The following is a 24263-nucleotide window of genomic DNA, read 5'->3' as shown; positions in this document are numbered from 1 at the left end:
GCATGTCTTTGGAGTGTGGGAGGAAACCCACACAGGCACAGGGAGAACATGCAAACTACAGGCAGGTGGTGCTGTGGTTGGGATTTGAACCAAGGCAGAAGTGCTAAACATTTAGCCACTGTGCTGCCCATAGGACTTTGGCTTTGACTAAGGATAATTGTTTCTGCTGTACAAAGTCGCACACAAATCGCATGTACAACATCCAGTTGCGACTTTCATACAACTTTGGAGGGTTCACATGAAGTCTATGGCCCTCAAGTCACATGAAAGTCAGACCAAAGTAGTGCAGGAACTACTTTGGAGTCGTACAGATATGAATGGTACCCATTGGGAAACATAAGAGGCCACTTGTCATGCGACTTTGGACCCCAAAGTCACATGACAAGTCGCATAAGTGCGAATGGAGCCTTAAGCTTTGACAATAAAAACTAGAAGCCGATTGGTTACTATGCAGCGCTGCACCAGGATTCTGTACTCTAGTTTCACCCTCGGTTCACACCTAAGCATTCTCCGCAGCGCCCTGCAGAAACGCAGCACAGTCCACCCAACATGACCCCCCATGGGACATGTCCACACCTGCGTGCCCCCACCTGGTGCGTTTTCTGGAAAAGGCCAGGGAGTTTAAAGCAAAATGTTGCATTTTTGGATCCATAGACCTCAATGGAAACACTGCAGAAAAACATGTATTGAGCTTTTGTTGCGTTTTTGCCGCATTTTGCGCAAAATGCATCAAAAATGCGGCAAAACACAATGCAGAAACGGCTCAAATGCAACCTGCATAGGTGTCAACCTAGCCTAAGTAAATCTATGAAATTGTGTTCTTCAGCCTGGGTTCACACTGATGCGGTGCAGAATTTGCACAGAAGCTGCTGTGAATTTCGCACCACATCACAATCACACCCCATTCATTGTAACAGCTGCAGGTGTGTATGTTAACACCCTGAAATCGCTTCGCAAAACGCAGTGTGTAGAATTGGATCGCATACGTGTGAATACCCATGCAATCCGATTCTAGTGCAGACCAAAAAAAAAGGGTCCTATACTTTTTTGGTGTGAGTGCGGTGCGATTTGAGCCATATAAAATGCACCACACAGAATTTGCATGTGATTTGTACAGGAATGCGGTGTTTTCAGAGGAGAATGGGCAGACTGGTTGCTGCGACATTCAGATGGTAGGGTCAGAATTTGGTGTAAACATGAAAGCATGGATCCATCCTGCCTTGTAACAACGTTTCAGGCTGGTCGTGGTGTAATGGTGTGGGGGGGGGGGGGGGATTTTCTTGGCACTAGCAAAGTATCCCTAACAAAGTGGCCAGGGAGTGTATAGAATTGCATTAGATTAGATTTATAATTAATATAATTCAACAGAATATGAATTTAGAAAGTACAATCCAGTAACGTAAAATACTTTATTGAAAGTAACACAAAAAGTGGACAGGAAATAAAATTAAATATATATCAAATTAAAAAAAACTTAAATAGGAGGAGATTTTGCATTAAAATCAATAGGACACAATTTTGCATTGAAGTCAATTATCATTTGCTAGCTATATATATAGCTATATATATATATATATATATATATATATATATATATATATATATATATATATATATATATATATATATATATATATATATATATATATATCCCCCCCAAAAAAAACACCTATAACCCCATTTTCAGTTGATAATTTTCAGCGGCCGATATATCGGTGCATCACTAATATTTACAAGACCTTGATTACAAACTGTGGGATTAAATTTACTAAAAGAAAATAAACTGTGCACTTTGCAGAGTGCAGTTTCTCCAGAGCTTAGTAAATAAGGTAATGCTTCACTTCACCAAATCAGACACAAGGAACATCAAAAAAAAAAAAAAAAAACACCCAGTATTTTTGCTTGCATATGATTGGATGGTGGGTTCTACTCATATGCTAAGCTCTGGAGTAGAATAGTTCATTTGCCTTTAGTGAATCAACCCCTATTTTTTTATGCCAAAGACAGGCAGATCTCTCACCTACCAGGTGTAACCACCATTGTAGTGCTGCCTAAACTTTATAACCCAACCTGGGCTATGCCAGCTCTACAAATGGAGGCATACATAAAAGCCATAGGGCATACAGAAGATCAAATAGTCACATTCATTTTTGGGGGTGCCTACTTTTCATCAAAACTGGTACAATTTCACCTTATTGGAAACCTTATCAATTTCTGCCTAAGGAGATAAAACGTGAAATCACCAGGTTTAATTCAACATCATATTCGGTCCTATGCAGCACATGCCTCCAGTGCAGCACCTGGAAGGATATACAGAAGGAATGTACCAATAGTGAGTCCATGAAATTAGAGCTAGTTCAGGTCCTGCCACCGCTCTGAAAAGTGATCTACCAAAACAGACAGGCAGCCGGGGAAGGGTGGGAGGGGGGTAAGAGGTCACCTCCTTACCACCGGTTTTAACCCTTTAAAAAACGCTAAACCACCACGCTGAAACCAAGTGCACTGCGGACCTATAAACTTGGATGAGTTGCATTCAGCAGCAGTACTGCTTTTTTTATATTGTACATTCACATCAGTCACATCAAGAGCTTACAATCTTAAGTCCCTATTTATCAAAGATAGGTACATGTCTACATTGGGAGTTATTTGGAACTCTGCCATTATATCAACTCCTAACCCAGGCAAGAAGGGAACACCTTCAAAAGAGACATGTATCCATATTGATAGAGTGCCAAGACCCACTGTGACACTTTGCTAAAATACAACAGTGACAGCTGTACACCACTACATTACAGGATTTTGTGTGAACAACATTTTTTGAACAGCCAAAAGGAGCTCTACATCACCCCTTAGAGATCATAAGGGGCCAAAGTGTTGCTCGAATCTGTAGAACTGCTGCAAATATCAGGGTGCTTATGGCCATTGATACCTTCCATCTAGAAGAGTCCCGACTAACATTATCACTACTGTTCCAACCCATCTGGGTGCCCCATTGCGTCAAATGAGCACCACTGTGTGACCCTCATTTTGTTGAAGTGTACCCAACCTAAAACAGGTCAAAAAACCAATGAGGAGAGTGGGACTCTTGCTAACTGAACTGTAATCAAAGAGGCACGACTCTGATGCATTATAAATACAATGTGATGGTAGTACTAATGATCTCTGTATAATGCATCTAAACACATACAGGTGAAACTCGAAAAATTAGAATATCGTGCAAAAGTTCATTTATTTCAGTAATGCAACTTAAAAGGTGAAACTAATATATGAGATAGACTCATTACATGCAAAGCAAGATAGTTCAAGCTGTGATTTGTCATAGTTGTGATGGATATGGAAGACCAGGATGCTTCAATAGCGGCCTTCAGTTCTTCTGCATTGTTCCGTCTCATGTCTCTCATCTTTCTCTTGGCAATACCCCATAGATTCTCTATGGGGTTCAGGTCAGGCGAGTTTGCTGGCCAATCAAGCACAGTAATCCCACGGTCATTGAACCAGGTTTTGGTGCTTTTGGCAGTGTGGGCGGGTGCCAAGTGCTGCTGGAAAATGAAGTCAGCATCCCCATAAAGCTTGTCTGCGGTTTCACCTTTTAAGTTGCATTACTGAAATAAACTTTTGCACGATATTCTAATTTTTTGAGTTTCACCTGTATGCAAAACAAAAATGGTGACCAACAGTGATAGCATGAAAAACCGCCTATTGAAAGGGGAGGGTGAACTTTACTACCTGGTGGATTTGGAGCCATAATACAAATAATTTATCTGTTTCTTTATACTGGACTAAATTTTCCTGCTTCTCATTACCAATCCTTATCTTTGCCATGATGTTGCCCTCAATCACATAACATAATCAGCATTTCATTTAGTTTGTTTAGACAGAACTGTACCCACTTCTAAAATAACGGATTACTACTGTCCACTTTACCTTCACTTTAATTATAAACTCTTGCAATCTGTGTGTGAATTCCACAGTATGCAAACCTCTATAGAATTTGAGGTTATAAGTAGAAACCATTTTGATGGTAATTTTAACATCTTCCTTGAAGTGAAGACAACCAGGTGTAATAATGAAGATAACCATTTTGACCACAAGAGGGAGTCCATAAGCCATCAAGAGGGGTAAGGAGGACAACCCGCGCTAGGCTGTACAGTCACTCGATGAGGTCTATGGGGTCATTCACAGGTCTGAATAGACATGGTAGGTGTCAGTCACTGAGGTCATAGGTCTGAACAGACATGGTAGATGTCTGTAAATTTTAAAAAGGATATGTGCTGTTAAAAATTACCTTTCATTAAGAAGTGAAATCAATGCAATACATTTAACAATGACGTCACACAAATTATAGATTTCAGAAATAAGTATAATAGAGAACTTTGCTTATGAAGGCTTACAAGTCTAAAGACAAAAAAGGTCAGCCTGACAGCCTTATTCAATACAGGGTTCTCTTATTCTTAAATGCGCTTCTTTGTCCCCGAAACATGGATACCTTTATAATCTGTTGAAAACTCACTTTATTTTCTCAAAACATTCAGCTTGAAATGACTAAACTGTACTGTCCATGATATACAAATTATAACTGTCAAAAATCTAAACCCTTATCTCCGTCTCTATTGCCTGGCGGTTGACCTGTGCTAAAAGCAGTGACAATTATCATAAGAAGCACAGAGGTGTGTTGTGCGGACTGGGATTGATAGCCTGGCTTTACCTGTAATGGCAAAGATGGTTGCACCCAAAAGGTGGAACAACTGGGTCTCCAGGGACAGAACAGAGCGGAGTTTTTGTTTACAGACGAACCGGTTCTTAGTTCATTGGCCGAATAGTATATTTTTGGCACAGGTTTCAATAAACATTAGTAAGTGAAAGAGTTGATTTAAGTGTCAATTCTGGAGTAACACACATCAACTGAGGGTCCATTTTAATTTGGTTGCTTTGAAAAGTATACGTACAGCCAATTTTTTTTCTAATTTACATGTGTTCCAAAAGGCAAAAGTGCATAACCTACCCCTTAGGTCCTCACTCTTTAGATATGGTGGATGCTTCACAGTTTAGATCAGGGTATCTCAACCAGGGTTCCAGAGAACCCTAAAAGGTTCCTCCAGAGGCTGCTAGGGGTTCCTTCAGCAACAAGCAAATTCTGCCTTGCAGATAAGTTCCCACTGACACAACTGATTTTTTTTTTTAGCCATCTGTAAGGGGGTACCTCTTCCTCAAGACCACACGTGTAAGGAGCAGTCTTCCCAGCGACCATCATACTAAAAAGGTATCAGGAGTTGTAGATGTATTTATTTCAATCAGGGGTTCCTTGAGACCAGAAAGTTATTTCAAGGGTTCCTGTGTGTTAAAAAGGCTGGTGTAGATTAATGGTGGGCATTCGCAAAGTGGTTAAATTCTAACTAAAGGCAAACCTTTGGACAGATTAGGAGTAGGGAATGGTTCAAACCTCTTGTCAAGTTCATTTGCCTTCTGTGTTCTTGCTGGTGAGATTCACACGTTCTGTGTGTTCTGGTGACCATTGTCACTGACACAAAGTAATGGAATATCTCACATTTTTAGAGCAGTCATATGAACTAAAGGGGGGGGGGGGTATATTTTTAAATGTGAAAACCTGTTCTGATGACAACTAAGAGGGGAATTCCCACTTTGTAGTGACTTCCTTTATTTCTCATTGTGTTTTCAAGACAGGAAGTAAAGAGAAATCTCCCTAGTTGACAGCAAAAGTAAACAGAGGAGTTTTAACCTTTGCCTACTCAATCCAAAACTAAAAGGAAAAGTTTGGACTATGCATGCTCTTTACAATTACCACATAGCAATAGCATGGGTATACAAAAGTATTTCTACTTTTCCTTTACACCAGAAAATTAGCAGCAAAAATGTACTAGGAAGACTTGTCATAAAAATTAGACGATATTAAACATATTTGCAGAGGAAAGGGAGACACAGATTTGGGTCAAGAGTCAGGACCTCATAGAAGCAAAGACAGGCCACAGCAAACAATGACCATTCCCTGGTCTGCAAGGTCTCAGGAGAAGATTGGATGAGATGGGTGAAGATGCATTACCTACACTTCTCTATGTTTTATCAAAACTCATCCCTCCTGATGAAAGATTGACCTGACATGTTCACATCTCGTAGCCTCCGCAAATGTAGAGTAGGAAAAGGTGCATTGTGTTGACATGCTTTTTGCATGATGCATTGTATAAAATGCAGATACACATACATTGCATAAAAATGTAATATATTATAACATGGCAATAGAAAATAATTCTATGTGTCTTTGTGTTGATCAACACAGCTCAAAGAATGTTATGAATGAGCCCTCACTGTATTATATTAGAAGCAAAAAATGTTTATTTGAAAAAAATTTTTTTTAATTCAGTCTAGATTTGCTAAAAATGTATATTTTATCTTCCTGGAGGCAATAACTATAGCACTTTGCAGTAGAGAAGGACCAGAATTTTAATCCATCTGTTCCTCGAACTGCTTTGTTGTTTCGCCAGAAGTCTGTTCAGGACCTGAGGTCAGAAAACAGCTATCCTGGTACTAATTCCTGTATTACAAATGTAATCCCTGTTGAGATATTTACCAAATTGGGGGTCTAAAAGGGACCCTGGGTTGGGAGCAAGAGAGATGCAAGTGCTTCATATTAAAGCACTGGGACCAATTAAGTGATCAGAATGGGCCCACACACTTGGCTCCCACTTTCAGCATCTTAGACTGTCCTATTCCTATAGATATTATTACAGGCATTTATAGAACAAAGACAATTTACATACCGTACTATCACATCTGTCCCTGCCCTCAAGGAGCTTACAATAAAAGGTTCCTAGGTGACATATATGCACACACATACTAGCATTGGCGGGTTGTGCATTCACACCTAGGCCTTCAGTGATGCCCTACCAGAATTCATTTTTGGCTGTAACCTTACAAATTTGGCACGGAAAGAAAAAAAAAAAAAACAGGGACATGGAAAAAGTCGAACCTGGATTAGCCAGGGTTGACTGTATCAAAATGTAAATAAAATGCATTATACTCACCAAAACTACTGATTATCTGTACAGAAAATCCATCCTCCTTTCTTTCCTCAAGAAGAGTTCAATAACTCTTGTTGTACAGGTTATCTGTGTGTTTCAGTTCCAACAATAAGTTCTTTTCCATCACCATGGAGGTTAATGTTGAAAGTCGAGTCTGTCCATCGTATTTATGGCATATGTTTTAATGCACTGTAGGGCTGTCCACTCGATAGAAGTTTTGGACACAGGGATTGCATGCCTGCTAGATGGCCCCAGTGTCGCCAACTCAAAATCTGATTGGTTAAAGCTACTGTTTCATTGCTATTTACTGCAAGCTATAGGTATCTTACACTGTTGATTGTGAAGGACTCAAAGCACATTTCTTTGACTACGGCAACACATGATGGCCATCATGGCTGAAATATGATTAGATAAAACTAACGAACAAACACTACTGGAAGCAGCAAAACCAAGAGAAAGGCTATGAAATGGAGAATAGACTATAGGGAATAATTTAATACACATTCACAGAAAAAAAATATATTCAAATGTAAGTCAGTGATTCTGATTTTAGGCAGTGTTTAGGCCAGCAGAGAAGGCCTTCCATGCTAGGGACAATTTAGTCAAAGTCAAGTCTCTGTGATACTGTTAATGGACCTCCTACCGCGGCTCTGTTCCCAGGATGCACACACAAAAAAGAACAAAAAGAAAAACCCTAAATGCCCTCAAATCTAAATGCCATTTTTATCTGCCTAAAAGTCTGTGTGCAGAACAATGACGCTTCCTATTGACTGTCCAATGGAAGGGTCCTCTCAGGATCAAGAGATAATGTCAGTGGGAGGGGACTGGTGGTATCTGGTGCATATGCAGCACTGGACCCAGAAATGGTTGTGGCGAGGAACCTGCACAGGCGAATTACGCGAGTATATCTTCATATCAGTATCTTGCCTCAGCAGGAAGCAACAAACACCTTTCAGGATGGGTAAAGAGGTGTGGGAGAGAGGAGGGTCACATTTTGCCCAGAATGAGACTTTAATCTACCGAAATGTCTTTGGACGATGGGAAGAAACTGGAGAGCCCAGAGGAAAACCACAAAAGCACAGGAAGAACATGCAAACTTAATGCAAATATTGTCTTTACTTGGACTTGAACAGAGGAATCCAGTGCTACAAGGCAGACGTGCTAAGCCACTGTGCTGCCCAATACATAGAGGGAAGTAGAAAGTAAAATTGTTTGCAAAGAGATCCTGTCTCCAATAGATAAAGCAAAAGATGACTCCTTATAGTTGCATGTCTGCCATTCACTCCTTGCATCCTTTTTTGTGCAGAATCTTCATTCCTTGCATCCCTTTTATAGTGCAGAATCTTCGGCATCCAACACTTCCAAGTGTGTCTGGTGCCTGATCCCCTAACATGTACTCTCGTTCCATCTGCTACATCATTACGGTGCCCTGGACACAGTAGTAATGCAGTGGTTGGCACATGGAGCTGCAGCACGCAGAAGAGGGCCAAGCACTTGACACTTGGAAGTGTTGGATTCTGAAGATTCTGCTGGGGGATTTTCCCTGCAAGAGCAAAAATCCGTTTTGGTGACATGACTTTTTCCAATCACTTTAAAATCTTTATACATAGATGACCCAGAGGACTCCACTTCTATTATATGCACTTTACATGATATTCATAATACAGACTTGTTTTTAACGCTCATGCTGTGACTTGTCCCATTGCGCCCTTCCCCTAGGAAAAGTGACAAAGTGGCAAAATTACAGAAGACACGCTAAAAAAAAAAAAAAAGTCAAAAACACTCCCAACTAGTCTGTCTGCATTTATTTTGCTGACTGCTAATGCTCTATATAGGCAATTCTATGTATCTATATTTCATTTGTGTCTCACAGGCGTCTCACTGAGCAGACGATGAAATATTTATTCTCAGCACTTACTATATTTATAGGCTTTAGATATTTGCATAAGCCTCGGCTCTGCGTGAACTCACATAAGGGAGGGGCTCCTTAAATGTATTTACAAGCCTGCTGACAAAACAGAGCAGGATCCGACGCATTCAATTTTTTTTCTTTTTTTAGATTTAACCATCAGCTCCACCCAAAGCTGATATTTCAAGTTTGCATGGAGGTTGGCATACTGGCTTCTCTATATCTCAGTATCCACAGGTGAAATAATCTTCACCTAAATTATGCCCATTACAAAACACAGATAATGGTATGACATCAAGTGACTGATGCTTTAGAATGCAAACAAAAATTTGTCAAAATGACCAAAATTGACCAAATGGCTTTTACGCTACAATGGTCACCAACTGTTAGAAACCTTGACAGTGATATCCAAGCGATATAAAAATCTGGCTTAGTAACTGAACCTGCCAGCACTTATTCAGAGTGAACAGATACAATAATGGTAAGAATATGAAAGCTACCAACAAGGATTTGTTTTTCAAGACCTCGGAGCAGAAATCCCAATACTGATTTAGTACCTAGTAAGTCATGGACCTGGAACTGAGGCTTTTCCCAATACAACACTTAGACTGGTCAGGGGTTACAGTGAAAGGCAGCCTTCCCACTTAAAAAAATGCCATGGCAAGGTCTATATTAATATTTTTAGAAAAGAAACAGGTGAGGATCTGCAACATTTTTTCTTGCAATTACTATAGTACACATGGAGGGGTTTTGTTTTTGTTTTTTTTTTATTCACAGTAATACTGGAATTTCAATTACAACTTCAATATTGACAAATAAATCATAAGCAAAAGGCATGCAAAACCACTTTTAATTCAGGGCACTTACAGTGGATATAAAAAGTCTACACACCCCTGTTAAAATGTCAGGTTTGCGTGATGTAAAAAAATTAGACAAAGAAATCATTTCAGAACATTTTCCTTATTTAATGTGACCTATAAACTGTACAACAAAAACAAACTGAAATCTTTTTTTGCTTGGGGGGGGGAGTAAACATAAAAAACCAAAATAATGTGGTTGCATAAGTGTGCACACCCTCTTATAACTGGGGATGTAGCTGTGTTCAGAATTAAGCAATCACATTCAAAATCATGTTAAATAGGAGTCAGTCCACACCTGCCATCATTTATAGTGCCTCTGATTAACCCCAAATATATGTTCAGCTGTTCTAGTAGGTCTTTCCGGGCAATTTCTTAGTTGCATCCTACAGAAAAAGCCATGATCCACAGAAAGCTTCCAAAGCATCAGAGGGATCTCATTGTTAAAAGGTATCAGTCAGGAGAAGGGTACAAAACAATTTCGAAGGCATTAGATATACCATGGAACACAGGGAAGACAGTCATCATCAAGTGGAGATAATATGGCACAACAGTGACATTACCAAAAACTGGACATCCCTCCAAAATTGATGAAAAGATGAGAAGAAAACTGGTCTGGGAGGCTGCCAAGAGGCCTACAGCAACATTAAAGGAGCTGCAGGAATAGCTGGCAAGTGCTGGCTGTGTGGTACATGTGACAACAATCTCCCGTATTCTTCATATGTCTGGGCTATTGGGTAGAGTGGCAAGATGGGAGCCTTTTCTTACAAAGAAAAGCATCCAAGCCCGGCTAAATTTTGCAAAAACACATCTAAAGTCTGCCACAAGCATGTGGTAAAAATGTGTTATGGTCTGATGAAACCAAGGTTGAACTTTTTGGCCATAATTACAAAAGATATGTTTGGCGAAAAACAACACTGCACATCACCAAAAGAACCCCATACCCACAGTGAAGCATGGTGGTTGCAGCATCATGCTTTGGGGCTGTTTTTCTTCAGCTGGAACTGGGGCCTTAATCAAGGTAGAGGGAATTATGAACAGTTCCAAATACCAGTCAATATTGGCACAAAATATTCAGGTTTCTGCTAGAAAGCTGAACAGGAAGAGGAACTTCATCTTTCAGCATGACAATGACCCAAAGCATACATCCAAAAAAAAAAAAAAAAGGCATGGCTTCACCAGAAGAGGATTAAAGATTTGGAATAGACCAGCCTGAGCCCAGACCTGAATCCGATCGAAAATCTGTGGGGTGATCTGAAGAGGGCTGTGCACAGGAGATGCCCTCGCAATCTGACAGATTGAGAATGTTTTTGCAAGGAAGAGTGGGCAAATATTGCCAAGTCAAGATGTTCCATGTGATAGATTCATGCCCAAAAAGACTGAGTGCTGGAATCACATCAAAAGGTGCTTCAACAAAGTATTAGTTTAAGGGTGTGCACACTTATGCAACCAGATTATTTTAGTTTTTTTATTTTTACTTCCCTCCACCTAAAATATTTCAGTTTGTTGTTCGAGTTGTACATTTTATAGGTTACATTAAAAGGTGGAAAAAGTTCTGAAATTATCTTTTTTACATCACAGAAACCTGACATTTTAACAGGAGTGAGTAGAATTTTTATATCCACTGTATGTGGGTTTGAAAAAGTGCATTACCTACCTTTATATCTTCACCATATAAACATGTCAAGACTCAAGATCACCATACATTTAATTATTTTGTTTCCATGAAAGCCATTGTATACTGACAGCCAGCACCCACAGAATAACTCAGGGCCAACAGGGTCACCCACAGAACATAATTCACTCAGTGTATGGCCAGCATTTAATTCATTGTGAACAGTGGCTTAAAATATATACACACACATACATACATACATACATACACAGATATACACACGCCGCCCACTTTACTAGGTACACCTGTTCAATTGTTTGGTAACACAAATTGCTAATCAACCAATCACATGGCAGAAACTCAATGCATTTAGGCATCTAGACGTGGTGAAGACCACTTGAAGTTCAAGTTCAAACCGTGCATCAGAATGGGGAAGAAAGGGGACTTAAGTGTCTTTGAGCATGGCATGGTGGTTTGCGTCAGACGGACTGGTCTGAGCATTTCAAAAACTGCTGATCTACTAGGATTTTCACACACAACCAACTCTAGTGTTTACAGAGAATGGTCCGAAAAAGAGAAAATATCCAGTGAGCGGCAGTTTTGTGGATGAAAATGCCTGGTTTATGTCAGTGGAGAATAGGCAGACTGGTTAGTGATGATACAAAGGCAACAATAACTCAATTAACCACTTGTGACAACAAAAGTATGCAGAATACCATCTCTGAACACACATGTCGAACAATGACGCAGATGGGCTACAGCAGCAAAAGACCACACCAGGTGCCACTCCTGTCAGCTAACAGGAAACAGAGGCTATAGTTTGCGCAGGCTCACTAAAATTGGCCAGTAGAATATTGGAAAAACATTGCCTGGTCTGATGAGTCTCGATTTCAGCTGCAAAATTCAGATGACAAGGTCAGAACTTTACGTAAACCTGAAAGCACAGATCCTTCCTGCCTTATATCAATGGTTCAGTCTGGTGGTGGTGGTGGAGTAATGGTATGGGGGATATTTTCTTGGCACACTCTGGGCCACTTAGTACCAATTGAGCATCATTTAAATGCCACGGCCTACCTGAGTATTATTGCTGATTATGTCCATCCCTTTATGATTACAGTATACTCATCTTCTGATAGCTACTTCCAGCAGGATAATGCACCATGTCAAGAAGCTCAAATCATCTCAAACTTGAACATGACAGTGAGGTCACTGTACTCCAATGGCCTACACAGTCACCAGATCTCAATCCAATAGACTACCTTTGGGATGTGGTGGAACGGGATTATTCACATCATGGATGTGCAGCCAACAAATCTGCAGCAACTGTGTGATGCTATCATGTCAATATGGATTAAAATCTCTGGAAAATGTTACCAAAACCTTGTTGAATCTATGCCACGAAGAATTAAGGCAGTTCTGAAGGCAAAAGGGGGGTCCATCCCATATATATTTATTTCACCCTCTCTAATTGTTCTGACCACCAATGTCACCAGGAATGAAAGATAAATCCAAAATTTTGCATTGCCACCACAACAAGACAAGAATAGACAGAAAATCTTCCAATGGGAACACTTTACTAACTCATGTGATCTCTCACATTGGAAAGATGTCCTCTTACTTACTGATAAGTCTACAGGATGAGAAGCGAAGGGGAATCTCCCTAATGAGAAGTGCATGCCAAAAGAAAAAAAAAAAAATATCAGGCCAGTGAAATATTTTAAAGTGGATTCTTGGATTCTAGTAGTTCATTGCCTTTTTTCAATCATTTCGTTCACATGATTTGTACTTTTTTCTGGGCCATTAATTCATTTTCTTTTTTGTGTGCATTTTCCTCTGATCTTTTATGATGGATCTTGCCAAGAAAAATATAAAATGTCTTGCCAAAAAAAATATAAAATGTGGCAAAAGTGTTCCTTGCTGCAAGGTTGGGGTGGTTGCGATTTGTTTGCAATGTTGGTGACGCACTGGATACCTTCGCTGCTATTGTGCGATTGTTGGGCGTCCAGTGTGTCCCTATGCCATTAGGGAGGGTGGCATCCCCCCAGGCATACCTGCCCTTAATCTATCCATTATACAGGTTCTCCAACTCAGGAGACTCTAAAAATGATAGCGTTAGGACTGTAGTACAATGGGGTGCTGTGACGTGGCTGCTGCAGCTTACACATATATTTGCAAATGTTTTCAAACTAAACCCCTTGGTTTATTGTGAACTGGTAAACAAGGTCAATTTGATTTGTTGCAGGCTGGCTGGCAAGTCAGCTAGGAATTGTTACCTGTTTTATGACATGCAGCTCCATGTGCTCCTTGCTGCAAAGGCCAGTTATAGGTTGGGGTGGTTGCCATTTGTTTGTACTGGTGTAAAATTTAATTTTAAGGAGGGCTGTAAGGAGCACATACAGTGGGGAAAATAATTATTTGATCCCCTTCAGATTTTGTACATTTGCCCACTTACAAAGAAATGAAGGGCCTATAATTTTTATCATAGGTGTATTTTAAATAATAGAAACAGAATATCAACCAAAAATCCAGAAAAAACATATGATACTAATGTTAGAAATTGAATTGCAGTTCAGTGAGTAAGATAAGTATTTGATCCCCTACCACCCAACAATGTGGTACACAGATTAGTCCGGTCAATTTAAGAAGGTGCTCACATGACAACTTGTTAAATGTTACCATTGGTAACACAATACGCCACCATGGACTGAATTCCTGGAGCGCCCGCAAGGTCCCCCTCAAGAAAGCACATGTAAAGGCCCGGCTGAAGTTTGCAAATGAACATCTAAAATGATTCAGAGAAGGATTGGGAGAAAGTTCTGTGGTCAGAAAGGAAGAAAAATGCTGACTATGACCCTAAGAACACCATCCCTACAGTCAAGCATGGAGGTGGAAACATTAGGATTTGGGGCTTTTCTTTGCTAAATGTACAGGCTGACTTTGCTGTATTGAGGGGTCAATGGACTGGGCCATGTATTGTAAAGTCTTGGATGAGAACATTATTCCCTCTTGGATGCGTCTTCCAGCATGACAATGACCCAAAAAATACTGTCAAGGCAACAAAGGAGTGGCTCAAGAAGAAGCACATTAAGGTCCTGGAGTGGCCTAGCCAGTCTCCAGATCTTAAACCTATAGAAAATTTATGGAGGGAGCTGAAACTTCCGAGTTGCCAAGCGACAACCAAGACACCTTAAGGATTTAGAGGAGATCTGTAAAGAACAGTGGACCAAAATCCCTCCGGAGATGTGTGCAAACCTGGTAACCATATAAAAATGATATGCTCAGTGATAAATAAATAACATAAATCCTTTCCTCAAATCTATGAATGTAATAAAGTCCCAAAATAAATCAAATCAAAAAAATTTCACAAATATCATATGTCCCTTTTAAAAAAAATCAATAAATAAATCCATCCAAGTGTCCAAAGTTTGATTCAAATCCTCAGCCTCTTGCAGCAACTTGATTTACCTCAAAAACAAAAACATAAAAACCACATAGTGCATTATCCTTAATAAAGTAAATTAATATATGAAAACCATCCAGTGATATTTCACCCAAGTGAAAAAAAGTGTATACATAAAAATAAAAATATATACAAGCACATGTGCATATACACAATGTATAGTGAAAAACCGTGTATGTGAATCACTCTTTTTGTGCTCAAAAATCACACGCCACAGTGTGCACTTCTACTGAAGGAGTGAATACCCTTACCAATATTCAAAGTAACTTTTGCCTTAATAACAATCACCAAGACGACTGTATGATGGGATGAATCTTTCTGCCAGTATCCTCAAATTTCACTCTGAACTCATAGCACCATATGGATCCATCCACACTAGTATTTCAGACCAATTTCCACCATATCCGCCGTCCAGAAACCCATATATGAAACAGAAAATAGTGAAAATAGTGTAATACTATTTCGTCCAATGACGAAACGCGTCAAAGGGAAGTGACGTCAGACGCAAACGAGGAACCGGAAGTGGAGCGGCGGCCATCTTGGAGAGGGGAATATTGACTGTCATAGGCGGTTTGGACTGTCTTGGATCTGTGATGGCAGAAAGGTTTTTCTATATATTTCATGTGATAAACAAGATTTTAACAATGTAAGCAGTACCATTAAAATTTCTGGATTTTAGTGTGTGGCAGTATTACACTATTTTCTGTTTCATATATGGGTATCTGGACGGCAGATATGGTGGAAATTGGTCTGAAATACTAGTGTGGATGGATCCATATGGTGCTATGAGTTCAGAGTGAAATTTGGGGATACTGGCAGAAAGATTCATCCCATCATACAGTCTTCTTGGTGATTATTATTAAGGCAAAAGTTACTTTGAATATTGGTAAGGGTATTCACTCCTTACTTCAGTAGAAGTGCACACTGTGGCGTGTGATTTTTGAGCACAAAAAGAGTGATTCACATACACGGTTTTTCACTATACATTGTGTATATGCACATGTGCTTGTATATATTTTTATTTTTATGTATACACTTTTTTTCACTTGGGTGAAATATCACTGGATGGTTTTCATATATTAATTTACTTTATTAAGGATAATGCACTATGTGGTTTTTATGTTTTTGTTTTTGAGGTAAATCAAGTTGCTGCAAGAGGCTGAGGATTTGAATCAAACTTTGGACACTTGGATTTATTGATTTTTTTTTAAAAGGGACATATGATATTTGTGAGATTTTTTTGATTTTTGATTTATTTTGGGACTTTATTACATTCATAGATTTGAGGAAAGGATTTATGTTATTTATTTATCACTGAGCATATCATTGTTTATATTTGTACACCTCTAAGGGTAGGGGTGAAGTGTGCTTTAATAGAAATTGGGGATTAATAGTGATTATTTATTATTAAAACCTGGTAACCAACAGCAAGAAACATCTCACCTCTGTGATTGCCAACAAGGGTTTCTCCACCAAGATAGTCATGTTTTTCTTGGGGATCAAATACTTTTACTCACTGAACTGCAACTCAATTTATAACATTTATAACATTTGTATCGTTTTTGTTCTGGAATTTTGGTTGATATTCTGTCTATCATTTAAAATAAACCTATGATAAAAATTATAGACCCTTCATTTCTCTGTAAGTGGGCAAATTTACATCTGCAGGGGATCAAATAATTATTTTCCCCACTGCATGTGGAAAAGCCGACTTGTAAAAAGGGGCTTTATTAATTGCTTTCTCTAGCAGTTTCATATAATGTGCCTCCAATCTATGAAAAATGTTCCTTGACCCCCACAAACATCTATATTATGTTTCCAGTCTTTGACAGTCTCCTGTGTCTAGTCTTCAGTCTCTGATCTCTTTCTGTAGCATTACACCTACTGATTATTATGTGCAGTCTTTTGGATGTTAGACCACACTTAAGGCCCTCTATATAAAGTAAGTTGACCATTACTGCCTTAAAAGGATGAGTTCATCTTTGTTCACTTTTTGTTTCTAAATTTCACCTCCCCTATGTACCAATGTAGCATTATTGTACTTTTACAGAAATTCAAAAGCTTTCCATTTTTTCTACCCACCTTTATGTCAGTGGCCAGATGGTTGTCCAAAAAAGCTTCATTACTTCTGCTTTATTTCCTGCAGAGCCTTTAGGTCATGACACAGGAACACACCCTGCATCATCTACCTTCTTACTTCCCACCCACTGTTTTCAATACTACAGCTCTATCCATATAGGCTGTTATATGATCTATCATCACATATTGCCAATTGAATGATCTATGCAAGATGAAAGTTAAGGTAGAAAAAAAAAAGTCGTTATCAGCATATTTAGTGAGAACAGTGATCTCTGACTGATTGCATTTCATTTAATACTCGTGCCCCTGGAAGTGGGTAGGAGGTAAGAGGGTAGATGATGCAGGGGGTGTGCTAATAAAGTCAGCTGGTCAACTCCTTGCTGTGTCATGACCCTAACACCCTGGTCCAATCGGGTGCGACTTGGCATGCGATTTGCATGCCATGCAACTTGCAAATCGTATGCCAAGTTGCAACCTTATTGTCCGCTATTAAAAGCGGTCATATCGGTACGGTTCTGACTTGGACGGAGCCGCACTGATTTCTAAAGTAGTACATGCACTACTTTTGGTGTGATTTGCATAGACATCTGTGTCAGATGTCTTGTAAATCGCACCTCAAATCAGCAAGTCACCCGGCTTTTGAAAAAGTGCGACTTCACACACAATTTCAAATTTGGTTTTGATGTGACCAGGGTGTGAAGTCTCTGCAGGAAATAAAGCACAAGTAATGGAGAAGCTTTTTTTGTACAGCCATCTGGACACTGACAAAAGGTGGGTAGAATGAATGGAAAGCATTTGAATTTCTGCAAAAGTAGTACATTATTGCTATATAGGTACATAGAGAAGCTGGAAGTTAGAAAAACGAAAAAAAGGGTGAAGAAAAGGTGATCCTTTAAATGTTTTGGCTTTAGATACATTTTAAAGCAAACTAGTCCCGAGAAGAAAATACAATGGAAACTAGCAATGCTGACTTCATTGTAAAGATGTAGTTTTCTGCCAGTCATGTTGATCCTTTGACTTCAATGCTTTCCAATTAATTTACCCGAAATAGGTCAAAGGCCATTGAAACCAGGGCTCTTTCTTTTCAAACTTGTTCCTGGTCAGTGACTCAGCATAATGAAGCCATTAGATTGTCAGGTAACATTTTCAAAAGCAGAGGATAGCAATTACAGCCTTCAAATTAATCAAAGCATAAGTTTCCATAAAAAAACCCAAAACCCTGCGATTCTCTATCTTCCTTTTTGTTGTTCCATCTCCAATATGCCACCTGCCATATTGAAGTCACTGCTAACTAATGAATCGATGGGTAAAACATTGGTTTTGCCAGTAAAATGGCACCAGAATAAGCTTCCATCAAAACACACATTGTACAGAACTGCATACAGTGAGAGGAGGGTTACTCTTTCAGGTCTTCACAAGATGAGGACTCGACCAACTCCAACGTGTGATTGTAACTCACCTGTTTAATGGTGAAGTCATTGATAAGGTGATGGTTGTGCTCATTTAAGCTGCAGTGCAGAGTTACACAGTCACTATGAAACAGAAGGTCCTGGAGGGTGCTGACCCGTTGGAGGCCAAGTGCGCGTTCTATTCCATCTGGTAAATATGGGTCGTAGAATATTACATTGAAACCGAACGTCTTCGCTCGCAGTGCTACGGCTTGTCCAACTCGTCCTGCAATACAAGAACAAACACAAATCAGCATACCAGTAGAAAATAATACAAAGTACACTAGCAAAAAATCCTTGATTGGACTTTTATTAATGGGCGACAACTCAAAATATATTCAAAGTCTGAGAACCTTGACTATGCATTGTTTAGGTGAAGTCATAAATGCTCTGATCCCGACTGCAAACAGACATTTAGGTAAGGACTGGGGCATTCAGGGCTAATCTAGGGTGGCAAGGTTAGCCAGCTGTGGACGCTGAATGTGCCACACACACTCAAAAACACTTAGAGTACACAAGGTATGCCCTGTCCTGCCCCACTGCTGTTCCTATCCTCTCACTTACATGCAATTATCAGCTGTCACAATGGCTGCCAAGAATTGCTGTTCAAATACAGCAGCTGTATAAGCTGCTGCTGTCAAAAAATGACCATCTGACAATGTTTATAAAATGACCATCTGACAATGTTTATAAACACTGTTTATATGTGAGATTGAAAGATGCAAAGTATTGCTACTTTTGTATCTACTCTTTCATTCATCTGCAGATCAAAATGATGAGCTTCAGTCTGAATGTTAGTTAAAAGCAACTTTTTTTGTAAAAAGATCATTTGTTCATGTGTAACACCCTATAAACCATACACTAATCAGCCCCCATTAACTCTTTCCCTTCTCCACTAAACATTTTCATGCTGATTTTTTTTGTTTATCTCTTTAACATTTCAGCTTTATCTATACTTTATGCTCCGTTAACCTAGGTCATATCATTATCTACCCTGGATGAAGGCATCCGGTCATGTGCTCAGAACCTCGTGTAACCTCTGTGTACTAATTCACATCTTTTTCTCCAGGTTTAATTCTTTTTGATTTGTTAAGTCATCTACCAAGACAACATCTGACCATCTATTCATTTAAATTGTTACTTCATGATGTGGGATGGTTGTGCCCTTTACGTACTTACCTCTCTATGTGTTGTATGGTGGTATCTCTACAAGGTGCACTGTCCATGTTACACACTGTATACTGCAATTCTTGGAATTTGTTTGGATATTGTACCATTCCTGGTTCAATAAATTTTTTTATTGAAAGTTTACAAAAATACAAAAACGTAGTACATGAACAGAGAGGTTGCACAGAATGCAGCCATACTGTCCCTATCAATACCAGTACGAAAAACATTCCCATAAACACATAGGACACCGCTGGTCCATGAGTCCATAATCAAAGGAGTTGTACAAGAAAGAATAACATGCCAGGCTGGGAGAAGATCAGGGTTCTGTATCCATCCAGGAGGGGGCAATTCAACATAACAGAAAGAGGGGGGTAGGGACTCTGGGGTAACCAAAAATGAAGGATACAAAGCAAAAAAAACAAAAAAAGGGGGAAGGGAGAGAGGGGAAGAGACAGGTTAAAGCATAGCTGATGGTAAGTGCCTCAGAATGCCACATTAGCCTAAAGCTGTACCATTTCTTATGTGCAACTTTGTACTTCCATTCTTAGCTGACAACACTGGAAATAAACACTTACATTTTTCAAATACTAGCATTGCAAAAAAAAAAAACAAAAAAAAAAAAAAACAAAAAAAAAAAAAACACAACCTCTCCCCATTTGTAAGTAACTTTTCTTTTCATCAGAATCATAATCCTTTTAAACAAGACAAACCATAGAATAAAATATTTACAGTAATCCAAGTCACTTAGCAAAGACCTTCATGGCAGATCACCAGGTATTTTACTGAAAGCTACAAATGTAAAAATATCGGAAATGCCCTTTGAAATGACCTTAAAGTGAAAGTTCACTCAGTCGATATTGACTATTTTTAATCCCTATGCCGCTAGCGTTTGTTCAAAACCAGTATATATACTATAGCGTTCTATCCATTTACTCTTTTTTTCTACATTTTTTTCAGTTACCTCCTGGTTTCTGGCCTAGATGTCATACATCCCTGAAGTCTTCAGGAGGGGAGAAGGAGGATTCTCAGGTAAACACTCCCTCCTGCTTGAATGGCCAAACTAAGGGCAGATGAACCCCAGGAAGTAAATGCTACATGACTCATCTGCCCTTACTCAAGATGGCCATAGACAGACATACTAAGGGGGCATTTTTCAAAGTGATTTCTCAGCAAAATAAAGCATGGAGACACGGGTGATGGGGGAGTTTGCGTTGAATATGAAAAATGAGTTATAGTGTATTTGGTTTGTGGCGCTCAGATGCAGTGTAGTTCCACTTTAACATGTTAAAACTTGTATGAGATTTAGGTAATTGGGTTCACATCTATAAGTGTTCATTACTGCTAATGGAAATTTTCCAAATTTGTGCAGCTATAGATGTGGAACACGAGGCCTCAATGCGATTAAAAAAACAATGAATCATACTAGAAAAGAAAATGGTGCCAACCTCTAAAACCAGTAAAAATATCCAGTTGGTCACTGTATATACACATGCCAAGATACTTGGAAAATGAATGCCAGAATTGCATGTAAGTTCACAGTTAGTTAACTGGTAATTACACCCAGGAGATGGAAGGACAGGACTTCAAGAACCACCTCTAGAATCGCAGCACTTGAAAGAAGTACTTGAAAGAAGTGGTATGAAGCTATAAGTGATTCATGAAGGCTGGCCCTTCAGTCTCTCAGGTCTAATTACAGATAAATAGCAGCATTACTTTTCGGGCACTCCATTCAATCTGAAGCTAAAGCACCAGGCTTGACCAATGGAAGGATCACTGATCGTTTTAAAGCGACCAAATCAAGTTTAAAAATAGATTGAGAATCAAGGTTCCTGCACTAGAAAAGTGTTTATATTCGCCACTCCGTCGGCCTAGCTCTCCAACCATGCCTCTGGTTTTAGCACTTTTATTCCATTCTCTGATCCCCAAGTTGCTACAGGACACAGCAGGGATGTAGGAATTTGAGACATCGGACACCCCTGAAAGTGATGAAAATCCAAAGAGTTGTACAAAGGGTTATCATGTTAGTGCAAAGAGGAGGTAGAAGACGCAGGGTATAGGAGAGGTAAAATACAAGAGCTCTTCTACTGCAAGGCACTTTATTCTCAATGTTTTTTTAAACCTGACAGAGTAGCTTTCTTACCTTACCAGGTATTTTTTTTCCCTTAGAAGTAGATAAAACATCACTTTGTGTGAATCAACATGGTGAACTGCAACATTAGCAAATTACATTATATTCTAAGCAAAAAAAAGAAATATTCAATTATGTTTCTTTCCTGTCCATTGAGGGACACAAGAAGTCAAACTTACAGGTTATACTGGCACCTACAGGGGGATAGCACACTGGCAAAAAAAAAAAAAAAAAAAATCCCTTTCTGGAGTTCTTTCCCTCAAAGCTTGGCACTCCATCCACTCTCAAGGTCTGACACTCAAACTATACCAAATCCTCAGAGAAGTCTTCCTCTGCATGAAAGTGTGCACCTACGTTATGGAGTGCCAGAGTGAAGGGCTTGGGAGGCAGTAATAAACCGGATGCTTGGGCAGCTTGCATTTCAGAAACTTGACATAACCAACTAAGTTGCATACAGTAATCATCAGGAAGGAACCAGAAGTCTCACTGTGGCAAGAAAGATAGGTTGGATCCTACCTCGGAAGAACATCAGGCTCCAGCTTTGTCAGTCCTGTAAATTCCAGGCATAGACAAATGGCAGTCAGATTTCATCAGCTAGCAGCACCTGGACTTGGGGGAATTGTCCCTACACCCAGAAGTGAGGTTGCAAGTTAGGAACACCGTTTAGGAACCTGGACGCCAAGAGGTCCACTCCAACACTGCACAGGTTTATCTCCAGGTACAGGGATCTGTAGCAGAATCAGCGGATGCTCTAGAGGATATTTAGGGTCAGCACACTCTAACCTATTCCTGCCCTGAAACGTCTTTCTCATCCGCTTCAGTGGACTAAGCTGGAGGGTATTCCAGTGACTCTCATTGCTTTGGACATGCCTAGGAGGGGAATGTGGTATACTGAACTGGTACGACTCCTAACCTTTGGGCTCTGCTGGATCATCAGGAATTTCTGACCTAAGGACTGATTTGCTATCCTATTCATTTTCACTGCCTTTAACAGCATACATATTGAAGTACAGGTTTTAAGGGACAGGGGCATCTTGGATTACACTGCTAAATGCTAGAAAATCTACTTCCCACAGGTTGTGTCAGACATGAAAAGCATCTCACTTGACATCAGCCTGTGCCTTCACCCCAGCAGTGTCTCTGTAGAAAATATTCTCTCATTCCTGCAGAGCCAGTGCCTGGATCTCGACACTATCAATGTTTTTGTTTGTCAGGTTTTTGCCCTTTTTACTCTTATTCAAAGACTGCTGGCCACTCACTCTTTGATTTAATCATTTGCACATGGAGTCTTTCATATAGGACACCCCGTCCATTCCCTTGTGACTCTGGAATCTGAATCTGGTCCGGTGCTTCAGAAACTACGGTTTAAACCCAATAAATATATTCCTGCCTTTACCCTCACCTACAAGGTGGTGTTTCTTATAGCCATTACCTCAGAGACAAGTGTTTGTACATGTGGTCTTAAGCAGGCCATAGACTAGTTGAAAACCGAGCGAAAACGCTCCTGTTCTCCCAAAAGTTCAGTTTCCCTCCATTGTCTGGATGTGGCTTGGTCCTCCAGGTGGCTCTTTGAGCTTCAGGCAGTCCCCAGCTTTCTGGAACCTGCTAGTGGTTGTCAAAAAGCAGTTCAACTTAGGGATGGATAACAAGACACAGGTTTAAGACTTCCTGTGTTCCTTAACAAGAAAAAAAAAAAAAGGGGGAATTTTTCTTTCCTGGAGTCTGTTGAGGGACATAGGTCCCACCTCTCGTGCTTATGATCTTGCTCTTGGTACTGCATTGCCACAAAACAAAAGGTATGCTGGTAGTGGGAGAGGTCATCATGGACTGGTCTACAGTTTATTTGCCGATGCTCAATCCTCATGCAGGTGGCAGTATAACCCGCAAGGCTTAAGACTTCCTGTGTCCCTCAATTGAATTCAAGAAAAAGATTTTACGGTAATTATAAAAAAAGCCCATTATCTTTTGCTTGACATATATAAAAGACTACAATCTAGACTATAGTCCCTAAACTCTGTCGTAAGATCTAAAACAGCACAGATCACACGGTCTCTGGCTACCAAGGGCACAATGAATGCAGAGAGCCTAATAGTATAGAGATGATCCTCCTGCGATACCTTCCTACCCCAAGTGACCCCAAAAAAGGACCAAAGTAGCCGCAGATACCTAACTATATTTCAAATAGTGACAAATAATAAAAGCCAACAAGGTGCTGCACTACTAAGTGACTGATATGTGGACAAATGAATGACAAACTAGATAAAAATATATCACTCAACCAGGTGTAAACATAACAAATTTGTAAGGTGGTGCAAAAAATGCCAAGTGACAGTGCCAGCCACAGGAAATCAGCTATGAAGTGCTAGTGACACAGGTGAAACAATAACCAATATATAAAGAGTGACTCAATCCCAAAATAGACGATCAAAAATACTTCATAAGTTATAGTGCCAGCCGCAAACAAACCGGCTACGAAGTGCTAGTGACACAAGTGAATAAATCAATGGCTGATATATACAAAAAGTCACTAAGTTGCAAAAAATAAAAAAACGATGAAAAAAAA

General features: G+C 39.7%; 1 protein-coding gene across 7 annotated transcripts in view; it reads right to left on the bottom strand.

Annotated features, from left to right (window-relative positions):
* The window catches only part of CTBP1 (C-terminal binding protein 1), a 761506-nt gene that overhangs the window by 33688 nt on the left and 703555 nt on the right, over positions 1 to 24263 (bottom strand). For all 7 annotated transcript variants that reach the window (XM_089692285.1, XM_089692284.1, XM_089692283.1 and 4 more), the window contains one exon: positions 18414 to 18628. In XM_089692285.1, the coding sequence (XP_089548411.1) occupies positions 18414 to 18628 (215 nt within the window). The remainder of the gene's footprint in view (positions 1 to 18413; positions 18629 to 24263) is intronic.

This window comes from Staurois parvus, unplaced genomic scaffold (genome assembly GCF_062004578.1).
Source record: "Staurois parvus isolate SC_StPar_1 unplaced genomic scaffold, SC_StPar_1.0 ptg000581l, whole genome shotgun sequence".
Classification (NCBI taxonomy): domain Eukaryota; kingdom Metazoa; phylum Chordata; class Amphibia; order Anura; family Ranidae; genus Staurois; species Staurois parvus.
The sequence above is the reverse complement of the archived record's forward strand: the minus strand, read 5'-3'. Positions and strand labels throughout refer to the sequence as shown.